Raw genomic sequence first — 17,571 nt, 5'->3', positions numbered from 1 at the left:
AGTCCTAAAACCACTTTTTGTATTTCAGGAGAAAGTGCTTGTCCCAGTCAGCCTTTAGCTGGTGGCCCTCAGCAAGTCACATTTCTCCTTTGAGTCTCATTCTCCCATCCAAGGAGAGGGTATTAACTCCCATTTACACAGCACTTTGCAATTTTCAAAGAGGTATTTTTGGCGATTTTCTTTTTTTTTTTTTTTTTAATCTCCGCAACAACCCTTTTGAATAGTACTTACTATTATCCTCATAGGGATATTATTCTCCTGTGAGTCTCTGATGCTGGACCCTGCCCCCAGCACAGGGGGGAGATGCAGCCACAATGCCCACTGCTCTGCCTGTACCACCGAGGGTGCCCTGCCCAGCCGGGAAGGCCCACTCTTTCTCTCTGCAGCCCTGCTGGGTTATATCATCTGTCAGAGTCAAGTGGGCTGGGAGGGCAGCTGCTGCTCAGCCCCTTGTATGGAAATAACCAGGTACTATACAGATCGACAGCACTGGGTTTCTGGGAGACTGATCAACTCAAAGAGAACGTGCCTGCATGGTGGGCGAGCCTACAAAAATCACAGCCAGAGAGGACTGGACCAACGGTCGTGCCTTTCCAGGCTGTTTAAAAACTCTCAGCCAGCCCTCCAGGAGGTGTCCCCACAAAACGGAGGGAGGTTTGTATTAAAGAACATCCTAGCCCTCAAGTACCTAGGGAACTTTACAATATTTAAATTCCTTTTCCCCTTGCTTTCTTCTGCCTCCTTCCTTCTATTCCTTCCTTTCACACATATTTATTGAGCACCTGTAAGTGTTGTGCATCAAGCCAGGTGATAGGGGTCCTTAGAGATAAAAGAGACCCAGATCTGGTCTCCAAGGAGTCCCCAGGCCAGACGGGGACATCAACACAAGATGAGGTATGCAGCCCATGGGTGCTGATAACTTGCTGCCGAGGTTCAAGGCAGGGAGACCTTAATTCCACTGAGGTGGGGGAGGAAATCACCCAGGACATGAGGAGACATTATGCTGACCCTCTAAAGGTGTGCTGAGTTTGTACTTAGAGACAAGGTCAAGATCCTCCAGGGAGAGACACTGGCATGAGTCAAAGGATTTTATGTGGGGACATGCAGGCATGTAAAGAAAACAAGAGAGGCTATTTGGCAAGGTCACTCAATGTACCATAGGGAAAGTATGTGAGAAAGATGACCAGTTCGCGGGAGGCCTAGAAGGCCACTCTCAGTTGTTGTGACCTGCCTTCAAGCTGGCCCCTGAATCATGAGATCCCCATGCCCAAGAGGAACACACCATTGTGATCCACTGGATTTTCATTGGCCAATTACCAGAAGAAGAAGATCACCAGGCTTTTCTTCCTAGTCCATCTTAGTCTGGAAGCTCCACTGAAACCCGTTCAGCATCACAGCAACACACAAGCCTCCACAGATGAGTGGTAGCTGTGCCTGAGGTACATTGGCTGGGAATCAAACCGGGGTCTCCCTCACGGAAGGCAAGAACTCCACCACTGAGCCGCCACTGCCCTCACTGCTCTCAGTAATAATATAGCATTATTCTGCAGGCAAAGGGAGGCCACTGACAGCTCTTCGTGAGAGGAGCAACATGTTCAGACTTGGTAAGCATATGTTGTTTTCCCCATGGCATCGACCTAACGTAGTTTTTAAATGGTCCATGTTGTCTCGTACAAATACGTCAACCCTTCAGGGACATCACTGGATCTATGTTTGCCCTGACTACTACATCTCCCTCCGTAAGAAGGTAGGTGGTGCTGCTACCCTGGATCGGGCTGAGTTGTTGCCTATTGACTTCTAACACCCCTTGTATTAAAGCAGTAATTCTCAAGCTTTTCTCTACCACGACCCCCATGGTTAACGAGATTCACACACCCCACTCAGACCTGTATGCATTTCCCACACTCCGGTTGTGACCACAGCCTGCTCTCCTGCACAAAATCCATCCTAAGATACAAATGAGTGACGGTGACATCATCACAGGGGGGCTGGCATTGGATCTAATCTATGACTACAAGGTAATTAATTATTCCCAGAGTTTGACTTTAAGGATTATTTAGTAGAAATTAGCTATTCAGCTCACAAATGACCACGTGGCACATCAGCATGTCTTGCTGTGGCAGCAAGAAATGCCAAATGAGAGGCATACATCTAAACCTACAGTGGCTATCCTCCACATCAAGGGCAAGCCTTCAAGGCTGTAACCTGAATACTTTAACAAATCCTTCTTCATTCATGCCCTGAACAGACTGTTCAGGAATTTCTCTAATCCCTTTCTTAAACCGTTTCCATTTATAGCATCGTTTGCCCCCGACCAGCCGCTCACCAGCTGTTATCAGATAAAAGGCCACACGTGTGCTTGTGTGTACCCGAGGCTAATCCTGGCATGCCCGGAGGCCCACGTAGAAGCATGCCGGCTAAAAGCCCAGCTGTCCCTGCTGGACATGAAGAAGCTTATAACTGGTTTTATTTTCAAAAAGCCTGGCTGGCAGTAATTTCTTTAAAATGTGCTTGACCGTTTCGCATACCTCCCTGTGTTTTCACCTACAGGCACACACATAAACAAAACCAAACCCAAGCCGGTTGCCGTGGAGTCGGTTCCGACTCAGAGCGATCACAAATACACATACATAATCTCCTGGATCATTTAGGAACTGGTCAAGCTTTTATATAAACAACTTCAAAAACAATACACTATCCTTGCTCCTTCTTAAGGTTTTTTGTGATGAATTAATCTAGGAAATTCATATTATTGTGTTAGGGGGAACAATAACACCCCGCCCAAGTGCAAACATTTGGGCAAAATATTTTGAGCTGCCAGCCCCAGTGGGAGTGGCCTCTTCGGCACAGAGCCCTTGTTTCAGTGGGTACAGGGTGGGTGTGGGCAGAGGTGAGATGAGGGATTACTGAGGCCATAGCTGCCCTAGTCACTTGTAAGGACCCTGTACTGAGGTTGGTTGTTCTAATTTACTTTAAGTGAGGTGAGGCTGTGGGGGTGGGACTGTGGGCCCCTCAGCTTCCACAGGGAGAGAAGCTGGAGCTCTTTTTTTTTTTTTTTAAGTTAACTTTTTTTTTTTTCCTACTCTTTTTCCCTCTCTCCTTATCTTGTACATATGGGACCCCTGAGGGTTTTAGTCATCTTCCATTTATCCTTTGGACTGTCTCTTTCCTGGTCTGTTGATTCTAACTTGTAAATAAAGAAAATATTATTCAAGGAAAAAAAAACATTATGGACAAAAGATTCTGAGTTGCCAGTCCCAGTGGAAGTGACCTCTTGGGCATAGAGTCCACATTCAAAATGGGTATGGGGTGGGAGTGGCTGTGTCCTAATCCCTGAAACCTGTGAATCTGCGTGTGTGTGTGTGTGTGTGTGTGTGTGTGTTTACAAGGCAAAAGAGACTTTGCAGATGTAATTAAGGCGGTGGTTGTGGTTAAAAAAATTAGCTGCCATCAACTCAGCTCCAACTCACGGCAACCTTACGTAAAACAGAACAGCGTGTTGCCCAGTCCCGTGCCATCTCCACGTTTGAGTCCATTGTTACAGCTGTTGGGAAGAACCTTCCAACCTAGGGGGCTCATCTTCCAGCCTATTTTAGACAATAATCTGTTGTGATCCACAGGGTTTTCACTGGCTAATTTCAGAACAGACTCAACGGCAACTAACAACAACAATTTTCAGAAGTAGATCACCAGGTCCTTCTTCCTAGTTTGCCTTAGTCTGGAAACTCACTGAAACCTGTCCACCATAGGTGACACTGCTGGTATTTGAAATACTGGTGGCATAGCTTCCAGCATCACAGCAACACACAAGCCACCACAGTACAACAAACTGACAGATGAGGTAAGGAATTTAAAATGGAGAGATAACTGTGGGTTATTGGGGTGGACCCAATGCAAATACAAGGGTCCTTATATGGCAGAGGCAGGAGGTCAGAGGGGGAGGCCTTATGCCGCTGGCTTTGAAGGCAGCGGAAGGGGCCACAAGCCAAGGAATGGAGGTAGCCTCTAGAAGGAAACACAGCCCTGTGGATCCATTTCAGACTTCTGACCTCCAGAACTTTAAGACAATAAATTTGTTATTTTAAGCCACAAAGTTTATGACAATTTGTTACAGCAGTCATAAGAAACTACTACATTGATTTATCATAAGCATCTTTTTCTTTTTAATTATATGTATATTCCTGTTTCTTATCTATGAGTTTCTTGATCTAACCATTTTTCTGATTCCCCCAGGACAAGCATTTTTTTTTTTTAATTGTGGTAAAAGATATATAACATAAAATTTGCAACTTTTACCTGTTTTAAGGGTACAATTTATTTGCAGTGCTGTGCAAACATTATTATTATCTATTTCCCAAAGTTATTCATCACCCTGAATAGAAACTCTGTACCCATTAAGCAGTAACTCCCTGTTTTTCCCCACCCCACTGCCCCTCGTAGCTCTAATCTACTTTTCTGTCTCTACAAATTTGCTTATTCAGGTATATCATACAAGTGGAGTCATACAATATCTATCCCCTTGTGCCTGGCTTATTTCACTTAACGTAATGTTTTCTAGGGTCATCGGTGTTCAGAACCAGCTTTTGATGCTTCTGAAATTGATGGGTGAGCATCTTTTCTGTTATTAAGGCTAAACATTACTGATCGGGCTGGTAAGAACAAAAGAAACTTAAGTAGGCAACGCTGTAAAGCCCACTTGCCGAGGCCGAGACAGGTGACAAGGTACCAGAACACTCGGCCCTGCTCCATGACTCACCCCAGGTGACCTGGGCAAGGCCTCCACCTCACTAAGTCTCAGTTTCCCCATCTGTAAGAAAGGATTGAACAGACTCAATGAGCCTCAACCTTTTTCGGCTTGGGGATCTTTTTGAAAATGAAGGAAGTTATGGACCTTCTCCCCAGAAATTAAGAGCATGTGTGCACATCCGTATCAACCCTCCAGTTATAGGTGTTTTCTTAGCTACGGATCCACAAACTCAAGTTGGGAACTCCTAGACTAGGTAAACTCTAAATGCAAGACATCTGGGACTGTTGAAGGTCCCTGAGTGGTGAAAACGGTTGGCACGTGACTACTAACCAAAAGGTTGGCAGTTCAAGTGTACCCAGAAGCACCAAGGAAGAAAGGTCTGGCAATCTGTTTCCATAAGATTACAGCCCCTGAAAACCCTGTGGAGTGCCGTTTTATTCTGAAACATGTAGGGTTGCCATGAGTCCAAAACGACTCAGTGACAACAGGTAAGGTTGCCTGGGTGGTGCAAACAGTTAAGCACTCGACTACTCACTGAAAGGTTGGCAGTTCAAACCCCCCAGAGGTGCCTCAGAAGATCTGTTTCTTGGCATTCTGTTTCCAAAAGGTCACAGTCACATTACTTATTGGGCTGACAAGAACAAATGAAAATTAAGTAGGCAATGCTGTAAAGCCCACTCATCAAAGCAGTAAGAGGTGACAAGGTGGATGACCTTAGAAATACTACGTTAAGTGAAATAAGCCAGGCACAAGGCGATAGATATTGTATGACTCCACTTGTCATAACCCTATGGAGCACAGCTCTACTCTGCAATACACAGGGTCACCATGAGTGGGAATAAATTCAATGGCAACTGGTTTGGGTTTTGGTTCAGGGACTATTAAAAAGGAATAATTGAATAGTATTTTGGTACCTAAAACTGCCCACAACTATCATTCTTGTGCTATTCTTGTATGTGATGTTAAAATAAAACAATAATCAGAAAAAGCTCCCTTCCTGCATTAGCCTGGCCCTCCTCTCTTACGGCACTGGAGTCCTTCGCATGTAATGAAGAAATCATGTAACCCATACAAATCTCTGGATGGAGGAGAACTGCAGGGTCCTGGGGCCCAAATCCCATTCTGTTGTCCAGTTCCCCATGTACAGCATACCTGCCAGCTGTCACCAGGAACTGCACATCTTGGAAACAGCCCCGTCCATCTCCAGCAGCACTGACAGGCCTGCTCTACCCCTCTGCCAACAGAAGCGTGGGGTCAAAGGTCGAAAAGCTCTAGGTGGCCTAGCAAAAGGTTTGGGACCTGACAACACCTTTCACTAGTTCCCAAAAACTCATACAAATGAAAACAAAAACAAAAGCAAAGTAGAAATCAGTAACAATTTCAAAAGTCATAAAAATCCATTCAGAAATGGTAAGCACAAACTACATTTTCTTTTTTTATTGTACTTTAGGTGAGGGTTTACAGAGCAAATTAGTTTCTCATTCAACAATTAATACACATATTGTTTTGTGATATTGGTTGCCAGCCTCACAAGTGTCAACACTATCCCCTTCTCAACCTTGGGTTCCACATTTCCATTTGTCCAGCTTTCCTGCCCCCTCCTACCTTCTTGTCCTTGCACCTGGGCTGGTCTGCCCATCTAGTCTCATATAAGTGGTTGAGCTACGTGTATTATTGTTTGTTTTATGGGCCTGTCTAATCTTTGGTTGAAGAGTGAACCTTAGGAGTGACTTCAGTACTGAGTTAAAAGGGTGTCTGGGAACCATATTCTTGGAGTTTCTCCAGTCTCCTTCAGACCAGTAAGTGTGGCCCTTTTTTGTGAGTTAAAATCTTGTTCTACATTTTTCTCCAGCTCTATCTGGGACCTTTTATTGAGATTCGTGTCAGAGCAGTCGGTGGTGGTAGCCAGGCACTGTCTAGTTGTTCTGGACTCAGTCTGATGAAGGCTGTGGTAGCTGTGGTCCATTAGTCCTTTGGACTAATCTTTCCCTTGTATCTTTGGTTTTCTTCATCCTCCCTTGTTCCAGCGGGGGGTAGGACCAGTGGAATATCTTAGAAGGCTACTCACAAGCTTTTAAGACCCCAGACGCTACTCACCAAAGCAGGATGTACAATATTTTCTTTATAAATTATGCTATGTCCTGGTGGGGCAGTGGTTAAGAGCTATAGCTGCTAAACAAAAGGCCAGCAGTTCAAATTCACCAGCCACTCCTTGGAAACCCTATGGGGCAGTTCTACCCTGTCCTACAGGGTCGCCAGGAGTCAGAATTGCCTGATGGCAACAGGACTTTTTTTTTTTTTTTTTACTGCCAATTGAGCTAGATGTCCCCCAAGACCATGGTCCCCAGCCCTCAGCACAGTAACTTAGCCATCAGGGAGTTGGACGTATCTACAAAGGTTCTATGACTTTGCCTTGGTCAGTTGTGCTGACTTTCCCACTATCGTGTAGTGTCTTACCCTTCACCAAAATTATCACTTATCTATTGTCTAGTTGGAAACCCTGGTGGCATAGTGGTTAAGTGCTAAGGCTGCAAACCAAAGGGTCAGCAGTTCGAATCCGCCAGGCGCTCCTTGGAAACTCTATGCAGCAGTTCTACTCTGTCCCATAGGGTCGCTATGAGTTGGAATTGACTTGACAACGCTGCTTTTGGTTTTTTTGCGGGGGGGGGGGGAGTTTATTGTCTAGTTAATGTTTTTGCCTCTTCGCTCCTCCCCTGCTTCATAACCATCAAAGATTGTCTCTTTCTGTGACAAGCTACATTTTAACACATTGTGAAGTGGAGCCCAGGGCCTTTGGAATTCTTAAATGGAGCTCTGACTCCTAGGACTTTTTCCCCCATTTTGTTCTAAAATATGACTCTAAAACTTCTGCTCAAAGTGCCTGGTTCTAGTCCTTTTATTGATTTTTTTTTTTTTTTTTAAAGTTCAGAATCCTTTTTCTTCCAAGTTACAATGTGTTATTCCTAGATGGCTACTAGGAGAAGTTCTCCAAAGTTACTGTGTAACACATTTCAAATTTCTTCACCCTGTTATTTCTTCTAGATCCACTCCAGTTTGGCTCTATAGCTACTAGGTGTAGGTACTGTTAGAAGATAATGACAATGATGATCATGGTGATGGTGATGATATGATTTCATTCATACGGTGTTAAATAGTGCTCCATGGGTTTTAGTCGTGGGTCAAATGAGTTATCCAACTAATGGATTTTTGAAACAGACGGAGGTTCTGCTCCAGGAGCTGGAAGAGCCCTTCTAAGACCGACTAGAGAAAAGATAAAGATCTAGACTCCTTGCTGAAGGCATTAGTCACTTCTATCTGCTCACTTTGTTTGACATAAAAGGAACTAAATAAAAAAAAGAAAAGAATATGACAATAAATAGCTAGAATAAAATCAATTAAAAAAAAAAGACACTTAAAGCTTAGATGTCATTTAAAAATGTACATAAAAGTTAAGAAAAATGGATACTTTTTTAGATAAAACACAGGCAAAATTCAAGAAAAACAAACCTAATTGAGAACTATAAAACAACTGAAATCAAAAAAGCTAAAAACTTATACAAAAGAATTCAAATAATTCAGAAGACTTGAACATAAAGAAATAAACAAATGGGCTGTGCATATACTTAAAAATGAGGGCATCAACAGAAATTAGACAAATCACAAAAGAATAAATGTTAATGACGAACAAACATAAAAAAAAATTTCAGTTCTCTAATAATAAAAAACTTCAAATTAAAACGATACTATAAGTTCTAAACTATGAAAAATAAAAGATAGTTATACTATTAGGTGGAGAACACTGGTGTTATGGATTAAGTTGTGTCCCCCAAAAATGTGTGTCAACTTAGCTAGGCCGTGGTTCCCAGTATCGTGTGATTGTCTACCATTTTGTCATCTGGTGTTGTTTAAGTCCTACCTCTATGATATTAATAAGGTGGAATTAGCGGCAGCTAAAAAAAAAAAAAATTTTTTTTTTTTTTATGTTAGCACTCAATCTACATGATTAAGTTATATCTTAAGTCAATCTCTTTGAGATATAAAAGACAGAAGTGATCAGAGAGACATGGCCACTTCCTACACCAAGAAAGCAGGGTCGGAAGCAGAACATGTCCTTTGGACCCAGGGTCTGCGTGCTGAGATGCTCCTCTACCAGGGGAAGATTGACGACAAGGACTTTCCCCCAGAGCCAACAGAGAAAGCTTTCCCCTGGAGATGGTGCCCTGAATTCAGACTTCTAGCCTCCTAGGCTTTGAGAGAATAAATTTCTCTTTGTTAAAGCCGTCCACTTATGGTATTTCTGTTATACCAGCATTAGGTAACTAAGACAACTGGTATGATTCTCTTTGATGAGGTGATTTGGAAATCTGTATCAAAAGCCTTTAAAATGTATTTTGAATTCAAAATGTATAGTTCTGGGAGCTTATCCTTAACAAATAATCAGAGGTACATAGAAAATATACTAGGAAAAGTAGGAAACAAACTTGATACACAAAATACGCCACCTAGTGAAGTTATATATATATATATACCAAAACCCAGTGCCATCGAGTGGATTCTGACTCATAGAGACCCAACAGGGCACAGTAGAAACTGCCCCATAGAGTTTCCAAGGAGCTCCTGGGAGATTCGAACTGCTGACCCTTTGGTTAGCAGCCGTAGCATTTAACCACTACGCCACCAGAGTTTCCATATACATATATATATATACACATATATATAAAACTGTCAACAATAGGAATACTATAAAGCCATTAAAAATTGTGTAGTAGGATATTGGTGTAGAAAGTTTCTTGAAACATATTGTGAAGTAAAGAAAATGGATTTCACAATAACCTCACCTTCGTGAGAGAAGAAATATATACATTCATCTTAATTACATTGAATCTAAGATACTGTCGATTTAATAATTAACCATTTTTACTTACCATTAGGAAGCTCCCAATTAAACCATAATGAGCCACAAATTATAGGATGTATCATGATTTCAGACACATGAAAATCAAGTATGTATCCTGGAATTCATAAAATACTATATATGTGTTATATTTGTCCCATTTTAAAATAAACTTATTCCCTCACATTGTAATATTTTGAATTACAAATGTGTCTTACAATCCAAGTATACATTTTGCTAGGTGTTTCTCCCACCACCCTGACCCCATCTACAACTCATCAGAAGAAAGTATTTTATGTGTGTTACGGGTTGAATTGTGTCCCCAAAAAATGTGTGACAACTTGGCTTCCCACTATTGTGTGGTTGTTCTCCATTTTGTGATCTGATGGAATTAACCTATGTGTTTCAAATCCTACCACTATGATGATAATGGAGCCCAGTGGTTAAGCATTCAACTGTTAACCAAAACGTTTTTTTGCAACCCAAATCCACCAGCCCCTCCTTGGAAACCCTATGGGGCAGTTCTGCTCTGTCCTATAGGGTAGCTATGAGTATGAATCAACTCCATGGCAACGAGTTTGTTTGTTTATTTGTTTATGATGTTAATGAGGCAGTTATGTTAAACAGGCAGGATGAAATCTACAGGATTACGTTTTATCTTCAGTCGATCTCTTTGTAAATATAAAAGATAAGCAGAGAGGAAAGAGAATCCCTACTACCAAGACAGAAAAATGGGGTTTCTTTGCTGAGAACTTCCTAGACCCAAGGAAGATTTACACAAGGGCTTTCCCGCAGAGCCGACAGAGAGAATTCAGACTTCTAACTCCTTGGAAACTCTATGGGGCAGTTCTACTGTGTCCTGTAGGGTCGCTATGAGTCGGAATCGACTTGACAGCAGTGGGTTTTTTTTTCTGGGAACCTAAATTGAGGAAACCCTGGTGGCGAAGTAGTTAAAAGCTATGGTTGCTAACCAAAAAGTCGACCCTTTGAAACCACCAGGAGCTCCTTGGAAACTCTATGGGGCAGTTCTGCCCTGTTCTATAGGGTCGCTATGAGTTGGACTCGATGGCAATGGTTTTTTTTTTTTTTTTTAACCTGAATTCAGACTGCTAACCTCCTAGACTGTGAGAGAATAAATTTGTTTGTTAAAGCCACCTACCTATGGTATAAAAATTGTTAAATTGGGAACCTAATTTGCTATGAAAACTTTCACCTAAAACACAATTAAAAAAAAAAAAAGTCCAGAATTGACAGATTTCAAAATAAATATCAAAAGTTTTCCCCCAAATTTTCCTATTAAAAAAAAAAAAAAGATTACAGCCTAGAAGATCCTATGGGGGCAGTTCTACTCTATCCTATAGGGTCACTGTGAGTCAGAATCCGTTCAACAACACACAACAACACAAAACTATCCAGATGAATAATAAAATAAACATTTGAGTGAAAGAAGCAAGTGCCATAAAACCATATGTAATACTACACCTTTGTTTCATAGCCCGGAAACAAAACATAAAAACTAAATTATAGAATGATGTGCAGGGGGACAAGGACATATCGAAACTATTTTTGCATGACATTTCTGTAAACCTAACACTGCTCTAAAAAATTAAATCTATTTTTAGAAAATGAAAGTATGTATCATTTAGGAATATATGCATACATGATAAAACGATGATTAGAGCAGGCAGGAAACAGGATAGGGAGAGACAGAGAAGAATCAGAATATTAGAATGTTCCAGGTTAAGTCGCAGAAGCCCTGGCTACACAATGGTTAAGCATTCAGCTGCTAACCAAAAGGTTGAACGCACCCAGTGGCTCCACAAGAGAAAGGCCTGGCAATCTTCTTCCCTAAAGATTACAGCCTAGAAAACCCTATGGGGCAGCTCGACTTGTCACATGGGGTCACTATGAATCTTAAATCAACTCAATGGCACATAAAGTTGAATGGTGGTTTCACAGGTTATACTTGCTAACTTCGTGTGTGTGTGTGTGTGTGTGTGTGTGTGTTTTATTGTTGTCGTTGTTACATATATTGTTTAAAAGGATTAATTTTCATGTCATGCAGTGTTCAACTAAAAAAATGTATTTCCTCGTGTTTGGACAGAGAGGCAGAGCAGAAAGCCAGGCTTGGAATAACATGGATTAGAAAGTGCCACTTTTATAGAGTGACTGAATAGATAAACTTTTGTGTGTGGCTCAGCCCTAGCTCTCCATTCAAGTGTCTCATTTCCAGTGGCTGAGCCTTACCAGGAGCCTCAAACGCAAGAGAAGACAAGCTTTATCTGATGTCTCTCCAGGCCGTCTCACACGTGCCCAAAGAAACAACTGCCCCTCATCTGTGCAGTGACAAATTGGTGTAAATCACTTTTAAAAAGTATCTCCTTTGGATTTTTTGCTATTGTTTTAAAGATCACTTATTCAAATCGTCCTTTTATTACCATCATAGCAATAATATAACATTTTATGTAGCATTTTTATCTGCAATGTACACTAACATTGTTTTTGTAGTGATTACTTCCAATGAGTAATGAATTATTTCTAACAACATCCACATATAAACAACCGAAGTGTCCAGTTATAAAGAAGTGATAGAAGACCATGCAGCCCCTAAATACAATGGTTATGTGTGTACAGTAGCATAGGAGATACCCAAATAATTAAATGAAAAAACACGATAGTTTATTTCATAAGATCCCAACTGTGTGCTACAAACAAATGAAACCTATATTTTAAAACAAACTGGAAAGAAATACACAACGATGTTAAGAGTGGTTATCTTCATGTGATAACCTATTTTTCTTGCTAAATTTTCTAAAAAAAGTGCGTTTTCCTTTAAAAATGGAAAGAAAATCCATTCAACATTCTTTAAAGGGAAACTGACTTGACATATTGGGTTTGGGGGCATTGGAGTCAGCAGTGGAGGTGTTTCTGACAAGGCCAGGGTGCACCTCAGGGACAGCACCAAGACCAATATCCACAGCCCCTGTGATCTGATGTGTTATGTCTCAGCTCTGAATCTAATTGAGTCTCTAACCACATTCATCCCACCCTGACACACATGTAAATAAATTTATAAAATAAAACACACTCCTCCAAGGAGCTATTGCCATCACCTCAGCCCCTCATATTCCTCAGGTGTTGGTGACCCACAGGCTTCGGTTTCATGCCTTTGCCTTGAAGGTTTGGTAGGCAGGAAGAAAAAAGAATCTGAACACTAATCAAGTTATCTCTGAAAGCAGTGCCCATTCTCGGGGTGGTTGGTACAACCGGCCAATCACGCAGCCTAGATTACCAGCGGCAGTCTTGATTCAGACCACACAAATGCCAGGCAGGTCACCCCAGCTTTGGGTTCAGGAAATATTGTCATTCTAACTTAACCACAGTGCAAGGTCATTGTGGGTGTTTTTTTTTTTTTTTTTCCCCATAAAAATTTAGTAAGAATTTAGAAATTTGGGAGTCAATTGTAGACAGGATTGCAGGGGCAAGAGGACTCTACTACACTGAAGGTGGGAATGTAGATTAAACAGAGCCACTGCGGAGAGCTATTAAACCTGAAAACAGTAGCCTCCACAGTCCCACAGTTCCTCCTCCAGATACAGAACCTAGAGAACAATCACACATGCGCACAAGTGGATGCGCACAAGTGGACACGCTCAAAGATTTCAGTTGTAGAAACGTTTGTTTTTATGGAAACCACCAAATGTTTCAGAACAAAGGAATGGATAATAAAATTTCATAGATTCATAGGGTGGAGTATTTACAACATATAGCATCTGGACCAACCTGGATAGCTCTAAATGAAGTTAAAAGGAACAGATTTGGGGGATTTTTTTTTTAAAAAAGTATCTATCGATTTCCAGTTCCCACAAGGATAGAAATCAAAAACAGACGGTTGGGTGAAAAATTCTAGAATGACACATTTTCTGCAAAAAAAAAACATGGACAACAATTACATTTTGCTAAGTGTATGTATATGTAGGTAATAGTGCAAGAACATTCTAGAAGGAAACACGTTAAAATCACAACAGGGGTTACGGCTGAGAGAAGACAGAGGGGACTGAGACTGGGGGGTAAGAAAGGAGGTGGTAAAGGGGTTACAGCTTTATCAGCGACTGTCTAATTTTTCAAAGGTAAATGGTTATTCCTGTGTTAACTGTGTAATTACAATTAATTTTTTAAAGTACCAACAATTACTTTATGCTCTAATTTATTTATTATGTCAAAAGAAGCTAACAACATGGAGCCTTCTGTAAGAAAACGCTTCCCACACCACCACGCCCACCTTTCCCTCCCCTTTCCCTCAGTCCTCACCACACAAAACACACCCACTCGATCAAGTTCACCAGTGTCGTGTGAAAAGGGCCCCAGACCATTATCTCACTCGTACAAGTGGCTTCCAGGGACCAGAGCCAACCATACCGGCAACGACTTCTTGCAAGAAAAGGTATGCCAGAACACAGCTGACTATTAAAAAAAAGATGTCCCATTTTGTTCAAAATGATCACAAGGATTTTATTCCTTCCCCTGATGGTTTTGAGTACAAATATTTTTTAGAGTTTGGCCCAGTCAAACCAACAGGTGAGGAGAAGGCAACTCCTCACATTTCATACCTGTCAAAAACCACTGCAGAATAGGCCCGCTCAGCAAAGATGATATCCGCAGCCCAGAACTCTTTAGTGGCCTTCAGACCCCTGCCTTTGCCCTCAGAAGTGAAGACTTCCACGTTCTCCATCCCCACTATTGTCATCTCAGAGACTTCAGGCCAGTGTGGCAGATACTTAACACTGAGACAAGTCTCTTGTCATTGCTGCTATTTCAGCACCTTCGGTATCCCAAAGAGCAAGACTATAAATGGGCAAGCCACCTCCCCTTCCCTGCCCTTCTTGCCACTGGGCCCTCACCTCCCCCTCCGCCACTTTTCCTGGGGACAGGAGTGGGCAGGCAAAAGGACGGTGATCTGGGAGGGGTCTCCTTTGTCATCCAGGGGCTGGTGTGGTTCTAGGATTGGGCCTGGAAACTGATGAAAAGAAGAAACTATCTGTATGCGCTAAGTACTGGGCTCCTGCCATGGTCAGCTCTAGTTGGAATTGGGAGTACTTGGTCACTAGGATATTTTTAGCACCCAGATGCCTCTGTCGATCAAAAGCAGGCAGCTGAAACAGTCCAAAAGAAAAGGCAAGGTGATACTTGCTGCTCTGGGAGCCTTCAGCTGTCAGGCTTGTACTTTCCCAAGTGATCCTGGTGTCTTGAGCCCTCAATTCCTCTCCCATGGGTGCTGTTTGTGACAAGCAACAGAAGCTGAACAGACCCCTTTGGCATGTTGTTGTTACTGTGGGCCATGGAGTCAATTCCGACTCATAGCCACCCTATAAGACTGAAAAGAACTGCTCCATAGGGCTTCCTAGACTGTAACTTTTTTTTTAATTGTACTTTAGATGAAGGTTTACAGAACAAACTAGTTTCTCATTAAACAGTATGCATATTGTTTTATGATATTGGTTAACAACCCCACGACATGTCGACATTCTCCCTTCTCAAACTTGGGTTCCCTATTCCCAGCTTTCCCGTCCCCTCCTGCCTTCTAGTCCTTGCCCCAGGGCTGGTGTACCCCTTTAGTCTCATTTTGTTTTATGGGCCCGTCTACTCTTTGGCTAAAGAGTGAACCTCAGGAGTGACTTCATTACTGAGCTGAAACGGTGTCCAGGGGCCATATTCTCAAGGTTTCTTCAGACTCTGTCAGGCCAGCTAGTCTGGCCTTTTTGAGTTAGAATTTTGTTCTACATTTTTCTCCAGCTGTGCCTGGGACCCTCTATTGTGATCCCTGTGAGAGCAGTCAGTGCTGGTAGCCGGGCATCATCTAGTTGTACTGGACTCAGCCTGGTGGAGGCTGTGGTAGTTGTGGTCCATTAGTCCTTTGGACTAATCTTTCTCTTGTATCTTTAGTTTTCTTCATTCTTCCTTGCTCCAGATGGGCTGAGACCAGTGGAGTGCCCTAGGCTATAATTTTTACAGGAGCAGGCTGCTACGTCTTTCTGCCGCAGTGGCCAGTGGATTCAAACCACTGACCTTTTAGTTAGCAGCCCAGGGCTTAACTATTGTGCCACCAAGGGCTCCTTCTTTGGCATATACATGACATATATATGCCTAAACATACCGTTTAGGCCTGTAAGAGGCATCACTCTTCCTTGCTCTCTAATATTACCTGGGGCTCCCACGGGGTGAGTGCACATACACACATACACACACACACACCAGGGCATGTAGGTCTGACAGCCCCTGCTGTTGATGACGCTGGAGCACAGGCTAAATACAGAGAGGACACAGGCCTTGAAAGTACCTTTTTATCAAATATTCTATAAACGTGGGTCTGCTTCCTGGAAAATTCCAATGTGTTCTGTCCTTCCTATCCAAGACTGAGAACAAGGAGGGGCAATTATGAAATCCACAATGAATTAAACCCCACTGGCAGCTCTCACTGATTAAAAAGAAGGGCACTTGCAGATCTGGAGCTCTGACTTAGCCTCCAACCACATCATATTTTTAGTTTCCGGTGTGCATCTACCTACGAGGGGCCCTGTGCCCTGAATCTCTGTAAGCACCGTTAGCGACGACTGGCTTCTAAAACAGATAGATCTGAGTTTGAATTCTGACCAACCTTGAGACAGAACCCGCAAAACCAGGACAATAATTTCTACCTCACTGGATCGTTGTGAGGGTTAAATGAAATAGTATGTGTAAAAGGTACAGCACAGGGCTTGGCAATAACTTAAACCCCAAAAACCCACTAACGGTGAGTCGATTCCCACTCATAGTGACCCTACAGGACAGAGCAGAACTACCCCATAGAGTTTCCAAGGATGTACATCTTTATGGAAGCAGACTGCCACATCTTTCCACCACGGAGTGGCTGGTGGGTTTGAACAGCTGACCTTTTGGTTAGCAGCTGAGCGCTTTAACACTGTGACACCAGGGCTCCTGGCAATCAATAAAGAAGTCATTAAATGATTACCATTTTATTTTATTAATTCTGCCACATTACCACCCCTGCAAAAAAAAAAAAAAACTATGAAGATGGGCCTATAAATCCTAACATTTCTTCAGCCAAACGGCATCTCCCAAAATGCCTCTGACTCTCAGAAGCAGACAGAAAATTCTTTGTCAAATTCTATATAGTATCCTGATTTTTAAGTCGAAACTCATAGCCTCTGGAAATAGGAAATATCTCAGTGACTTCTGATGTACCATGAGCAAAACAATCTAAAACATTTAAAGTTGGGTGCCCGAAAAGTAAACAGCACACACTCCCAAGGGGGAAATAAAGGGTTAAAAAGAAGCTCTTCAGTCCACTTAGCTTCAAAATGAATGTACAGTCCCCACACCGCCTAGTAACTCAGGGCCTTGCAACATCCAGAACCTTCCTCCGGGGGCCAGTGGCCAAGCCTAGCAGCCATTAGGTTGCTCTTCTCTTAGACACTGTGCACCAGGAACACATTCAGCCCAGGCCATGGTCAAGCCACAAAAAGGGAGGGTGTATCAGCCCTAAGCTTCACTTCATCTGTGGTCTCAGTCTTCTCAGAACAGTGACCGTTATACAGTGAAACCTGGGAAGGCCAGAACTCGACAGGACTGCCTTGTTTTTCTGGGTCTCCCAAGTTTTCTGCCTTTGACAGAATGCAGTCTTACCACTTTTCTATCGCTCTCTAAACCCATTGCCATTGAGTCGGTTTGGACTCATAGTGATCCTATAGGACAGAGTAGAACTGCCCGCTAGAGTTTCCAAGGAGCACCTGGTGGATTTGAACCACTGAACCTTTACTTAGCAGCCATGGCACTTAACCGCTACATTGCCAGGGTTTCCCATTGCTCTCTATTAGTGAAAAATATTTGAGTTTTCCTTCTCTGACAGGTTTCCACCTACGCAGGCTCTGGC

General features: G+C 42.5%; 1 protein-coding gene across 1 annotated transcript in view; it reads right to left on the bottom strand.

The window, feature by feature from the left end:
* Window positions 1–15,317, bottom strand: part of SMYD1 (SET and MYND domain containing 1) — a 52,485-nt gene extending 37,168 nt beyond the window's left edge. The window contains exon 1 of the mRNA XM_064268818.1: window positions 14,252–15,317. Within this exon, the coding sequence (XP_064124888.1) occupies window positions 14,252–14,388 (137 nt within the window). The 5' untranslated portion in view covers window positions 14,389–15,317. The remainder of the gene's footprint in view (window positions 1–14,251) is intronic.
* Window positions 15,318–17,571: the final 2,254 nt, after the last annotated feature.

Source organism: Loxodonta africana, chromosome 15 (assembly GCF_030014295.1).
Source record: "Loxodonta africana isolate mLoxAfr1 chromosome 15, mLoxAfr1.hap2, whole genome shotgun sequence".
NCBI lineage: Eukaryota > Metazoa > Chordata > Mammalia > Proboscidea > Elephantidae > Loxodonta > Loxodonta africana.
This window is presented reverse-complemented; position numbering and strand designations above follow the sequence as displayed.